Source organism: Lipotes vexillifer, unplaced genomic scaffold, assembly GCF_000442215.2.
Source record: "Lipotes vexillifer unplaced genomic scaffold, Lipotes_vexillifer_v1.1 scaffold755, whole genome shotgun sequence".
Lineage (NCBI taxonomy): Eukaryota > Metazoa > Chordata > Mammalia > Artiodactyla > Lipotidae > Lipotes > Lipotes vexillifer.
Genome location: NW_006797755.1, coordinates 2,554,511 through 2,569,093, shown reverse-complemented (window position 1 = coordinate 2,569,093; position 14,583 = coordinate 2,554,511). Strand labels below are relative to the sequence as shown.

Here is a 14,583-nt window from a genome sequence, read left to right as displayed (position 1 = left end):
ACTATGTGTACATCTTTCTGTGATAATTTTCTGACTCCTCCAAGGGCATGCGTTACTGTGAGGCTGTTTTAGGTCCATCTACCATTAAATCTGTCTCTATCTACTCTTCCTGTGCATTACTAGGTTTAGGGCAACTCTTTGAGTCTTGGCATCTCCCTGTGCTCTGCCTCAGAAGTGAGGTGTGGAACCTTCTGGACCAGGATCAAAAAACTTACCTGCGGTTTCTGCTTTTTTCTCTTTTCTTCCTCCTATTTCTGAGAAGAGTGGAGGGTATGACACATCCTCTTCTCTCAGAGATTTACTTCTTCATGGAGTTTGATTGCTTTCCTTTGTATTGTCTGTCTGTTTACTTCATTTTGCTGGAAAGAAAAGGATTTTAAATTAGATGGGTATTTCCATTTATCCTTGACTTGGTTTACCTTAGTGAAAGAAATATAAGATCTCTATTTTGTTGTTTCAATATGCTGGCAATTGTGAATTTTGAGACTATATATTTTGGACTTATGAGCCACTAATTCCTAAATGTTTGAAAGTTGTTGAATCATAAAATCACACATCTTTTTTTAAGGGGGTATTGAGGACCTAGAGATGTATAGTGATCTGTTTATGGACATATCCTGTTAGTGTCATAGTCAGTTTGAGATCCCATGACTTCTTGTTCCTCAGCAACACATTGCTTTATCTTCTCACCTAGTCCTAGCCAATTACTACCCTCAGATGTCTGACTGACTTTATATCTACTTTTCATTCTACTGTATATGTTCTGTTAGTATATTCTTGCTGACACTATTCATGAAATAGAACTCTATAACAAAATTATGGCAAACAGCCATTTCAGTCCTGAGGGCCACCTTTGATTTTTCAAAACATGAAAGTAATAAATACTGGGGATAAAAAGGAGAAAGTAGCTGTGAAAGGATGAGGCTTAAAACTAAATCAGAATTTGGCATGACACAGAACAGTCTTCAGGGGTGAAATTACATGGAATTAAAAACTCTTCAAGGTGTTAGATTCAGGATATATGAATACTGCTTATGATAACAGTGGTAAGGTCCCCAGCACTGTCTTTTGTTTTGACCATTATAAAAGGACAAAAAAAGATTAGTTAAGGGATATTATGTAGGTGGAATATAAGGGCTCTTCAGTTTTAAGCAACATAAAGATTATGTATATATGTCTAGTTCTTTAAAAAATACACACACGCATGCATTGGCATTTCTCAAATCTAGCTACATTTCAATTCATATGGGCCCAGCTTTATTGGATTAATGCGTATTTTATATCTGTTTTGAGATGAGGATTAAAAAAATTCATTTCTGTATATATTACTGGTTAATTTTCTTCTGAGGCTTTTTTAAGAAAATATTTATTTACTTTTTATTTTTGGCTGAGTCACATCTTAGTTGGGGCATCGGGGATCTTTCGTTGCAGCACCCGGGTTCTTCGTTGAGGCACGCGGGCTCTTTGTTGCAGCACGTGGGCCTCTCTCTAGTCATGTTGTGCGGGCTTGTCTGTAGCTGTGGTGCACAGGCTCCAGAGCATGCAGGCTCAGTAGTTGCAGCACGGGGGCTCTCTAGTTGTGGTGCTTGGGCTCCAGAGCACATGGGGTCTGTAGTTGCCGCACACAGGCTCTCTAATTGTGGAGCGCAGGCTTACTGGCCCTGAGGCATGTGGGACCTTAGTTCCCCAGCCAGAGATTGAACCCACGTCCCCTGCATCGGAAGATGGATTCTTAACCACTGGACCACCAGGGGGCTTTTTAATGGATAACTTATTCATAAAGAATATATTAATAATTTTATACCATCTTTTGCTAATTGATATGCTAGTAAATTATAGTTTTTCAGCTTACAAGTAGTCTAGCCAAATTCACTGATCTCTCATCTCTTAATCATTAATCACCAATTTTTGCAGAATGTGCGCTATTATTAAGTTTAGGGAGCTACTTAATTCCGTCTTCCCCTCATTTGGGGTGATGCATGTCTTAAAGAAACAAAAACAAAACCTCTGTCCTTGGGTCTTCTTTGCTGCCTTCCTTTCAGACTGTTTCAGTTAAATTAGTAGGATATAATGGTACAGAACTAAAAGGGCAAGATAAATATAGATAGGCTCATTTAGTTTATCTAGAATCAAATTGTTGCTAACTTGTTCAGTTTACTTTTTAATGTCAACTATTTATGTGTTCATGGGGCTGCATTGGGTAGGCAGCATGTTTAACAAAACTTTTCCATTAAGATCTTTTGAAAATTAATTAATTTCCATTAAATCAATTTCAATTAAGTATGAAATTGTTATGGGTGATGTTTTTCATAATTATTGTTTTAAAGAAACAACCTACTGAGTGAAATTTGTTCAGCTATTTTCTGCTATTTTTTAGGAGTGGCAGAATTCTATTCAGAAGAATGCAGGCCTTGCTTTTATTGAACTTGTCAACGAAGGAAGGTAATCTATTTTATATCCATGTATATTTTACTTTAAAATGTTATTGTATTTTTGCCATCGGAACTGATATTTTTGGTACTATATTGTTTTTGCAGTCAGTGATATAGTGAGCTTAGATATTAATTATTACAAATATTTCAATATTTAATCATTTTGTTCTCTTCATGGTTATGTGCTTAATGATAAAGTCAGTTCTTTGTTTTTCAGTAAGTAAACCTTTGGCAAAAGTATACTGATGATTCTATTAGCAGATATAAGGAAAACTGATACTTAATTTGGACTTCCTAGAAAACTCTATTATATTTGTAGAACCAATAAATAGACTAATATGGTCTATATTATCTCTCTCATGTCATGGCCTGAGCATAAGGGAAGAAGAATTCAAGGAAAGAATAGTCAGTAGTAGGAAAGAAAAGTTAAGTACAGAGATAAAAAGAAAGATACAAGGGAAAAATAGATTTAAGAAAGTGAGAGAATTAAAGGGTAAGAATAAATTGAGGAAATGATGAGTGGACTACTTTGGGTCTGTTTCGTGTCAGTTGGTTTTTTCTTTTTAATAAATTTATTTATTTATTTATTTTGGATGTGTTGGGTCTTTGTTGCGGCCTGCGGGCTTTCTCTAGTTGTGGTGAGTGGGGCTACTCTTCGTTGCAGTGTGCACGCTTCTCACTGTGGTGGCTTCTCTTGTTATGGAGCATGGGCTCTAGGCGCGCGGGCTTCAGTAGTTGTGGCTCGCGGGCTCTAGAACACAGGCTCAGTAGTTGCGGCACATGGACTTTGCTCCGCGTGCATGTGGGATCTTCCCGGCCCAGGGCTTGACCCCGTGTCTCCTGCATTGGCAGGCGGATTCTTAACCACTGTGCTACCAGGGAAGCCTGTGGCAGTTGATTTTGGATTACTTGGACTGAAGACCCAGGGTATAGATTAAAAGGTGTGATTGGCTGCCATTGGAAATAGCATTCTGAACAAAATTATTGTTTAAGAATGTTTTTTATACTGTTCTGTCTAGAGTTGAGAGACTGACACCATCACTATAGGAATAATTTGAACTAGTAACTAGGAATTTAGCCTCTGTCTCGTTAATGTTGTAGAAGAGGGTACTGTTAACTTTACTTTATAGTAAATGCTACTAAAATTATTTCACTCAGTAAATAATTATAGGTGCTCACAGACTAGTGTTGGATACAAATAAATAAACCTGCAACTAATGCCATATGGTAAATTCTGTGCTAGAAGTATTTACATATAGGTTATTAAGGTAGGAATGTGAAAAAAGAGAAAGACTACACAATTTAGGAAGAATTAGGTAGAACCTCCTCAGGGAAACATGATTCCTGAGATGTATTTTCAAGGATGAGTAAGATTAGTAATGTAGACTTGGGAAAAGTGGGGATTATGGATAAATTGGAGGACATATGTGTGAAAAGCATTCTAAATAGAGGGAATAGAATATCTGAAGATACTGTGATGTGGGAAGGTGTGTATGTACATGTGTGAGTGTGTGTGCATGTGTATGTGTGTGAGTTGTTGGAAAAGAATTGGTTATCTGGACCATAAAAGGTCTAATGTGGTGTATTTGGATTTTCATCTAAAGGCAATGGGAAGCCTTGAAAGGTCTTAAGAAAGTATTATCATTGTGATACTTGGGTTTTGGAAGGATAACTAGCAGTGATGTTTAGGATGGGTTGAAGCAGAGGAGACCTAATTGAAATCAAGAACAGTAACAAGGCTATTGCAGTGATCTATATGAGAAACAGAGCTAAATTGTAGCCTGGAGTCTGAAAAGTGTTGGGAAATCAATAAATATTTCTCAATGAGTGAATGACTAATAATTTAGTCTTACTTTTAGCAAAAATTTCAAAGTACTTATTCATCAAAAAAATAAATAACTCTTTGGCTGAATTTCAACACTGAGGTATTAGATGCTTTTAAAGTATATATATAGAAAAAGAGTTAGTGAGTGCTGTTGATCGAATATATATTTGTTCTACTTAATGCAAAACACTGATTAACACTAGTTCTTTTTTTTAAGTGAAGTGGTTATAAAAGTCTATTTTGCAAATGAAGCAACTGACAAAGGATTAATCTCCAAAATTTACAAGGAGCTCATGCAGCTCGATATCAAAAAATCAAACAACCCAATCCAAAAATGGGCAGAAGACCTAAATAGACATTTCTCCAAAGAAGATGTACAGATTGCTAACAAACATATGAAAGAATGCTCAACATCATTAATCATTAGAGAAATGCAAATCAAAACTACAATGAGGTAGAAACGAAATTGAGCTATTTGTAATGAGGTGGATGGACCTAGAGTCTGACATGCAGAGTGAAGTAAGTCAGAAAGAAAAAGACAAATACCGTATGCTAACGCATATATATGGAATTTAAGAAAAAAAAATGTCATGAGGAACCTAGGGGTAAGACAGGAATAAAGACACAGACCTACTAGAGAATGGACTTGAGGATATGGGGAGTGGGAAGGGTAAGCTGTGACAAAGTGAGAGAGTGACATGGACATACATACACTACCAAATGTAAGGTAGATAGCTAGTGGGAAGCAGCCGCATAGCACAGGGAGATCAGCTCGGTGCTTTTTGACCACCTAGAGGGGTGGGAGGGAGACACAAGAGGGAGGGGATATGAGGATATATGTATACATATAGCTGATTCACTTTGTTATAAAGCAGAAGCTAACACACCATTGTAAAGCAATTATACTCCAAAAGAGATGTAAAAAAATAAAAAAATAAAAAATAAATGCTGGAGAGTGTGTGGAGAAAAGGGAACCCTCATACACCGTTGGTGGGAATGTAAATTGATACAGCCACTATGGAGAACAGTATGGAGGTTCCTTAAAAAACTAAAAATAGAACTACCATATGACCCAGCAATCCCACTACTGGACATATACCCTGAGAAAACCATAATTCAGAAAGAGTCATGTACCAGAATGTTCATTGCAGCTCTATTTACAATAGCCAGGACATGGAAGCAACCTAAGTGTCCATCAACAGATGAATGGATAAAGAAGATGTGGCACATATATACATGGAATATTACTCAGCCATAAAAGGAAACAAAATTGAGTTATTTATAGTGAGGTGGATGGACCTAGAGTCTGTGATACAGAGTGAAGTAAGTCAGAAAGAGAAAGACAAATACCATATACTAACACATATATGTGGAATCTAAAAAAAAAAAAAGGTCATGAAGAACCTAGGGGCAAGACGGGAATAAAGACGCAGACTTACTAGAGAATGGACTTGAGGATACGGGGAGGGGGAAGGGTAAGCTGAGACAAAGTGAGAGAGTGGTAGTGTATATATTGACATATATACACTACCAAATGTAAAATAGATAACTAGTGGGAAGCAGTCGCATAGCACAGGGAGATAAGCTCAGTGCTTTGTGACCAGGTAGAAGGGTGGGATAGGGAGGGTGGGAGGGAGGGAGATGTAAGAGGGAAGAGATATGGGGATATATGTATATGTATAACTGATTCACTTTGTTATAAAGCAGAAACTCACATACCACTGTAAAGCAGTTATACTCCAATAAAAATGTTAAAAATAAAATAAACAAATGAATTTATAAGCTGAAAAAAATGTCTATTTTGTTTAGATTCTACTAAGTCTAAATGCCCTCCGTTATGCAAATTAGTGTTACATTTAGTAGATAAGGCAACATACTCTTGTGATTAATAGTTTTAGCTTTGAAGTTAGCCTTGGGCTCAAGTTTCAGCTTTGATATATGGGAAGTACTTTTACTTCTGTGAGCATCCGTTTCCTCATCCATTCAGCCAGTATTTATTATGCACTGACTGTGTACCATGACTTGTCCTTGCTTCTGGGGATACAGCAATAAACAAAACAGATAAAGATTCTTTTTTTTGTAGGTCTTACATTTGAACAGTCATTGGCAGACTATGAACAATAAACAAAATAAGTAATGGATTATATATGAAAGGTGGTAAGTTGTTTGGAAAAAGATAATGTGAAGCAGGTTGAGGGAAATGGTGATTTGTAAAGGAAATATAAAGGTTTGATACCTTTATAGAGTAGTTTAATTAGAGTGGTTATATTACAGATCACTGAGCAAGTGACATGTAAGCAAGCACTTGAATGGTGTGAAGGAGTTAAACATAGGGGCATGTAGGGGAAAAGCATTCCAGTCCTAGGGAACAGCCAGTAAACAGATGAAAGCTTCCCTGGCATATTTGAGGAATGAGGCTAGTATAGAAAGAACAAGTGCTCATAGTGGAGAGAAGTAAGAAATGAGGTCAGAGACATAGGGCAAGATTTGTGTAGAGCCTCTGCAGGAGATAACAATCATTGCAGGATTTTGAGTAGAGGAGGGAGACAGTCTGCCTTATGTTTAAAATGCTGATTTATGTAAGAATTTAAGGATAGAAGCAAAGAGATCAACTAGGGAACTACTGTAGTAACTCTAGTTAAACATGATGGTGTTGTGGACTATGACAGCAGCAGTAAAGGAGGTAAGAAGTAGTAGGATTATGAATATATTTTGAAGGTAGAGCTGATAGGATTTACTAATGGATTGGATGTGGATTGTGAGACAAAGCTAGGAGTCAAGTATTACTCTTAAGAATTTTGGCCTCTGCAGCTGAAAAGATGGTGTTTCTATCAACCAGATGGAAAAGGCTGTGGATAAAACAGTTGTTGGGGAAGATCAGGAATTCAGTTTTGGAAATACTGATTTTTATATTTCTAGTAGACATCCAGGTAGAGGCAGTTGTTAATTATTTCTCCAGACTAGAGATCTAAACTTGAGTGTCATAAGAATATAGATGATATTTAATGCCTTGAGATTAGATGAAATCATTCAGGTGGTAGGGTGATGACTGAGATTTGACCATGGGCTCAGAAGTTGTTTCTGACTTGGTCAGGAGTAGTTTTGGGAGAGTGGTGTGGAAAAAAGCCTATTTGCAGTGAATTTAGAAAAGAAGAAAATAAGAGAAGAGGAATTATAGAATGTGTATAAACAGTTCTTTAGAGGAACTTTGCTACAAAGGGGAGCAAAAATAAAATGGAGTTGGGGGAATAGAGTCAAGGGAAGTAGGGCTTTTAAAAAATGAGAACAAGAGAACAGTTTCATGGTAAGGAGTGGGGAAATGTAGAAGAGCTAGGTGAGAATTTCTGGAGTGATGTTTTTAAGTTGATTTGAGAGTGGGTGAATTTGTATGCAAATGGGGGTTTGGCTTTAAAGTAGAGCATGGATGGGTCATTTACAGTAACCTGGGAAAGCATTTTATGTAGTTGCAGAGTCTGGGAGGTAAATATGGAAGTAGAGTTAGAGTTGGGTTTCAGTGGGTTTAGTTTTTGCCAAGTGAATATGGGGGAGAGAAGGCCAAGGGAGTCTCTTTGTGCTAGAGAGTGATTGTAATCATTGACCACAGGATTATGATTATTAAGCTAGGTAGAGAGGAGAGTGACTGTAAAGAAAACGATAGGATGGATGGACTGGAGCTCTAAGGACTGTTAGAGTTGTGATAGTAATAGAATGAGTGAGCTATAAACATGAGAGGTAGTAGTTTAGAGAGTGGGGCGAGTAGAACCAAGGCCATTCAGTTATTGGAAATGATGAGGTCTGGCATATGACTGTGCAATTAATGGCTGAGGTAGGGTGGAAGACAAGCTCGGAGGAGGAGAGGAGTTCAGGGAACTGTCAGACCAGGATCTCAGTCAGCTTGGAATCTCATGTTTGTAGACTGTATCGCTTACCATCCCTCATCAGTGGTGTCTCCACATACCCCCAAATAATTTCCATTTATTTCTCATTGCTTTTAGTTTTTGGATCACTGTCACTTTCTCCAACACTGTTCTTATAATAATTCCTGGTGCTTTTACCCATACTGTGGCATGTATCAGCATTTTGTTCCTTTTTACTGATTAATAGTATTCCGTTGTACAGATATACCACATTTTGTTTATCCCTTCAGCAGTCAATGAATGTTTGGATTGCTTTCTGTTTTTGGCTATAATAAACAATGCTTCTGTGTGTGTTTGTGTACAAGGCTTTGTGTGGACATATGTTTTCATTTCTCTTGGGTAGATACCTAGGAGTACAATTGCTCGGTGGAATGGGAAGTCTGTGTTTAATTTTTTAAGAAACTGCCAAGCTATTTTGCTAGTTAGCCTAGTAGGTATCTTACCCTGGTTTTTGTTTGCATTTCCCTAATGGCTAATCCTGTTGAGTGTATTTTCAGGTGCCTTCTTTGGGAAAGTGTCTGTGTACATCTTTTGCCCATTTAAAAATTTCATTCACTGTATGAGTTCCGACTTTTAAACAGTAATTTATATATCAGTATTTCTGGATATAAATCTTTTCTCATATACATGATTTGCAAACATTTTCTCTCAGTCTGTGACTTGTTCTTTCATTTTCATTGAAGAGCAAAAGTTTTTAATTTTGATAAAGTACAATTTACCTATTTTTTTCTTCTATGGATTATGACTTGTTGGCAAATTTAAGAAATCTTAGGTCAAAACAAGTACTAGCGTTTCCTTTCTTTTTTTTTTTCTAGAAATATTTTTTCATCCCTAGAAATTTTGTAGTTTTAGCCTCTACATTTAGGTCTGTGATTCATTTTGAGTTAATATTTTTGTATGGTGTGAGATAAAAGTTTAGCTGTTTTGGATCTTCTACATAGATAGTCATGTCATCTCTGAGCAGAGATATTCTTAGGTGTTCCTTACCATTCTGTATACCTTTTATTTCCTTTTCTTGTCTTCTTGCTTTAGCTAGGATTTCTGGTATGATGTTGAAAAGGAGTGGTCAGAGGGGTATCCTTGCCTTATACTGATCTTAATGGGAAAGTTTCTAGTTTCTCACCATTAAGTATGGTGTTAGCTTTTGGATTTTTCCATAGATATTCTTTGTCAGGTTGAGGAAGTTTCCTTCTATTCTTAGTTTACTGAGAGATTTTATCATGAATGGGTGTTGGATTTTATCAAGTGCTTTTTTGGTATCTGTTGATATGATCATGTGATTTTTCTTTTTAGCTTGTTTATGTATGATGGAGTACGTTAATTGACTTTGGAATACTGAACCGACTCTGTATACCTGGGTTAATTCCTGCTTGGTCGTGGTATATAGTTCTTTTTGTAGTTGTTGGATTTGATTTTATTTGTTGATTTTTAGAAGTTACTTGCTTGGGCTTAATTTGCAGAATTTCTCTCTCTTGTGGTAAGGTGTTCTTAATATTGTTGCTCAGCTGTTTTAGAATTCTTCTTCTTCATATTTTTTTTTGGTCTGGCTTTTAAGGGGTCACCCCTTTTTTTCCATAGCTTTGAGGTCAGTGAATGATTGATCAGAAGTCTTTCTGAAACCTTTGACCATGTATGGCTGGTAGATCTGCGTTTGGTTTTGATGAACACATTTAAATTTGAAGTAGTTTTCATCCTCTAGCTTTTACTTCTTGTTGATCTTTTTCGAGTCTGCCCTGTATCTGCTCAGGGACCCAGATAGCCATGTGTGAAATTCTTATTAAGCTAGTTTATTTCCAGGATCTCCCTCTCTAATTTCTGGTTTGTTCTCTGGTCTCTTGCTCACCCTAACTTCAAATGTAATCTCACTCTAGGAGAGCTATAGGTCTTTCCAGTTTTCAGCTTGGCATTCATTTTCTTCATTTTCTGTCCTCTCTTTCAAATCAAGTCATCCGTCTCTGGCAGTGAAGTGCTGGTTTCCATAAGCAGTCAGAGACTGATGGAACTACCACACCTATGGTGTCTGGGTGGGGAATTCCCAGAAAAGATTGCCACAGACTTCGTTTGTTCTTACTTAGTGTTTTGCACATTTTTGTGAATAAAATTAATTAGGGATTTTGTTGTTTGCTTTTAGTCAGTTTTCAGAACACTGAAATGATTGTTATTCTTCAGTTCTATACTTGTTTTTCTGGGAAAGGATTTGTTGGACTCTTTATTTCACTGTAGCTGGAAGATCTACCCCCAGATCTTTACATGTCTGATTCATTATGATTTAAGTCCCAGTTCAGATGTCACCTTGTCAGAGAAGTCTTCCCTGAAACCTGTTGCCCAGGTTATTTTTACCTCATTTCTTAAAATTTTTCTTAAAATTTCTTAAAATTTTTCCCCCATATCTTTTATTCTTTCCCCATGTTTTGTCTTTATTTTCTGTCTCCTCCTGTACAGTATACGTTTAGTGAGGGCAGTCCCTTTTCTCTCGCTTATTGTTATATCCCTGGCTCCTAGAGAAGTGCCTTGCAAAACCAGTAGATATTTGTGTTTAATTGATAAGGTACTTTCAGCGTAAGTACATTGTTTTTATAGTTTTTATTTCAATTATTTATATTTTTCATGTAAATAACATACTTTCTTAAACAGAAATTTGCTTTATACAGATAATCCTTGACAATAGTCAAGTGATATTTCTTTGAAGATTATTACCAAGGGAAAAGAAAATACATATACATATAATAAATATTTTACATTAAAACTTTTCTCTGTCTTGTGAAGAAATAAATTTTATGTTATTCTTAAATATTTTATCCAGAACAGCTGATTCTTATTATTTCTTCTTGGAGAAAGAATTATTTGAGTAACTTATTTGTTTTTATATCACATGTAATTGTAGGTTTTATAATAACTTTTTCCTGATTTCTTATCTATGTTTATCTTACTCTGTTTGGATTTGTTTGCCTCCTGCCATTAGAAACTGTCTTCTTTACCTTAGTGCTTAGCCTATAGAAAGTACTTTAGCCTTTGTCTTTTAAGCAGATGTTGCAAAGAAACAGTGGTATAAAGAGAACTAACATTCTTTAGTGAAATAGTGGAGGTAATATTTGAAATTTTTATTCTCTCTTTCTTTAGAGAGTAGAATATATTTTAAAGGGACAATTTAGAGATTTGTTTTTCTGAAATCAGTAGGTTGGACTTTCCTTTTATAAATATTTAATACATTAAGGTTAAATGAGTTTACATAGCAATGGATGCATTTGTGTAGCAGTGTTCAACTACTGGTCTTAATCCCAGGGGCAGGAAGAATAAGTAATAAGGGTTTTCTTTTCACTGCAGAGACCAACCGTTTTTTTTTCTTTTTATGTAAGTCTGACCTGACTTGACCCCATTTATAGAGTAGCTGCCATAAATTTGGTTCTTGATTAATGTTTTATTAGTGTAAATAACATGTAGACCTTTACAGACTGAGAGAGACTACAGTAGGGTTTATCAGATTTGATGGGTATCATTAGCAAATCAATTAACTTAGGTCAGACATAAGTAATTGTTGTCTGGTAGAAATGTTTCTCTTAACTTACCTGTTTAATTGATTAGATACTTCCTCTGTAAATACATTGTTTTGATAGTTTTGAGATGAATTATTTGTATTTTTCTTGTAAACAACATTCCATTTTAAACAGGTTTTTTATAGAAATAAAATAACCAGTAATCACTGACATAATCAAGTTATGTTTATTTGGCAATTTTTACCAAGACAAAGTAAAATATATAAACATTAATAAAAGATATAAGTTTAAAAAAATTAAATTTCCACATTTTGTGAGTAGTAACAATTGTTATTTCTGGATCATAATTTTTGTTTATGGATATTTTGTGATATATTGAATCATCATCATCAATTAACCTTTCAAATATGCAAATAATTGATCTAAAAGTGTTATTTGTTCTGAAAGACACAGGTTTCTTTAAACAGTTTTAAATTCTTTAAAGAATATTAAAGCATTCTTTTAGAATGTTCTGTGATGCTGTGGCACCACATTAATAGAAAATAGGAAAATCTTTTCTAAATTCAGGGCTTCAGTTGATTTATTTGTGTAGTTGATTTCATTTTATGTTAGTTGCTTTTTCTTTCACCTTAAGATATATTTAGTTGAAAAATGAATTTAATTAAATTAATTCCAGTAGAACTGTTGCTTATATATTTAAATTAAAGTCTTTATCAGTGAACCTTAAAAGTCTTTTCTCATTTGGATAAAGGGGTTTAGATTTCATATTTTGCCTTTCTTGTTATTCCTGTTCTCCCTTAATGGTTTTATTGATCTCTCTTCTAAAAATTTTAGTATCTCAATATGGGTGTTAATTTTGCCAGCAGAAATAGATCCAGCTGCTAGGTAGCCTTCTTTCTTCCTGCCAGCCTGCCTGCTATCCATCCAACAAATATTTTTTCGAGTATTTTAAGCCCCTGATGTTGTTCTCGGCAGTTTTGATCAAGGTAGCTGCTCTGTGAGCATTACTAAGTCTTATAACTTTACTTGTTTGACTTGTGTTAGAAGGAACAATGTAATGGATAAATATTGATCATCTTGCACATTTTATATATTTAGGTGGTCCTGTTTTTGTCTTTATACTCTGAGATTCTGAAAAATCAGTGCAGATTCCCTATAAGTAAAATTTTTATAGCTTAAAATGTCAAGGGATCCTGTCTTTGTTAAGCAAATTTTTAATTTGTCTCCTCATTTATAAAGTTGAAAAGAGACATGATTCCATTGGCCAATCAAAGCTTTAAAATTTTTGATGGTAAAAATCAGGAAAGTAGTAGACTGTGGAACCTAGTTTAAAGGAATAATATCTGTTAAAATTTTTAAGATATAAATTCTCATTTTGAATTATAATATTTTAAGTAGATAAGTGATTATAAAATGACCTATATTTAAAGTATTGGGTTTTGTTTATTAAAAATACATTTTGAGAACTTCTATAGCCTCCTAGGATTTTACTCTTAAATTTCTTCCTAGGACTCTTTCCTTTTCGACAGACTTGAAGAGCACAGAAAGGGTAGATTATCCCATATACTGTTGGACACATTGCTTAATTATCCCCTGGGGATGGTCAGTATCTGCTTATTACAGCAATAATTCAGACTTGCATACAAATATGTAAATAGCCTCATAAAAGACATAATGTTTCTAGTACTAATACACTTGTCTGTCTCTTCAGAATTCAACTGCTTAGATTGCAGTTGTGCTTTCTGAACATTTATTTAGTAGCTCCAGCATTTTCTTTCACTTCAAGAGTCATAGATTCCTAATAAATAGCTATTGAATAAGTTAGTAGAAGACTGAATGGAAGGGAAGGCAAAGAGGGAGAAGGGAGGGAGGGAGAGAGGGCAAAAACACATTTCATTTTATCCTGACCCACTTGGCTATTATTTGGGTTATATTTTGGTAAAAGACCAAGGTATTTGTTGCACTTATGTAAACAGTGTAGCTAAGATACATTACTGTCTGAGCCAACCAAAGATGTAGTCTAAATCAAAGTAATCTCTTGGAAACTTGGGAGTGTTTCTTAAAGAGTCATATGCTTTCCAGTTAAATTTTTAAATTATATGTGTAGTAAGATTCCAATTAAATATTATGAACACTTGTTTGGATATGATCTTATTTTTGGGGTAGAGTAAGAGGTGATTGTTTCAGAGATTTGTTGAGAGGAGGCTTTCATCTCCATTTACTCTAGATGGAATTGATGTAAAAATTTGTGTGGAGTGTTTAGAAAGAGGTATGTGCTGTTCTTTTCTCTTGAAGATTAGGTTATTTAAATTACTGTTTATTATTTTTGAAAGTTTAATGGCTTATTAAAGAGGACTAGAATTTTCTCCCCTTAATTACGATACACACATTTTTCTTATTTCATTTCTTCATCTGTTTTGGTTTAAAACAGTCATATGGTCAAATTAATTTTCACTTTTAATTTTCCACCTTGATCTCAGTTTTATGTGGTTACTTTTTAGGCTTGTTTTGTTGTGATCAATGTAAAATAATGGTGGTCCATTTAAACTATGTTTTTCACTCCCTAAAAATGCTAAATTGCACTAGGTTTAAGGGTTTTATGTGTTTGGCATTGCAGTTGACCATTCTCAGCAAGGATAAGTATATAATTTTCAGAAAATGTGGTGTGGATTCAGAATGCCTGTAGAATATGCTTGTGTTTTTATAGAAGTTTCATAACCTTATGCATCATTAGAAACTACAAGGGTTTACATATAAATGGAATCATTTACTATATTAAATGAAAATGAGTATAGAAAAAGAGAGGCAAATGAGGGGTGGGAGAAAAAGGAAAGACAGCTAAACTTTGAGAAGAATTAAATGAAAATAAGATGAAGACAGAGTCAGTTCACTTCATTCATTTAGAAAATATTTAT

At 35.0% G+C, this 14,583-nt stretch overlaps 1 protein-coding gene across 2 annotated transcripts in view; it reads left to right on the top strand.

Moving 5' to 3' along the window:
- The window catches only part of LRBA (LPS responsive beige-like anchor protein), a 777,508-nt gene that overhangs the window by 252,050 nt on the left and 510,875 nt on the right, over window positions 1-14,583 (top strand). For both annotated transcript variants that reach the window (XM_007469901.1, XM_007469902.1), the window contains one exon: window positions 2,378-2,442. In XM_007469901.1, the coding sequence (XP_007469963.1) occupies window positions 2,378-2,442 (65 nt within the window). The remainder of the gene's footprint in view (window positions 1-2,377; window positions 2,443-14,583) is intronic.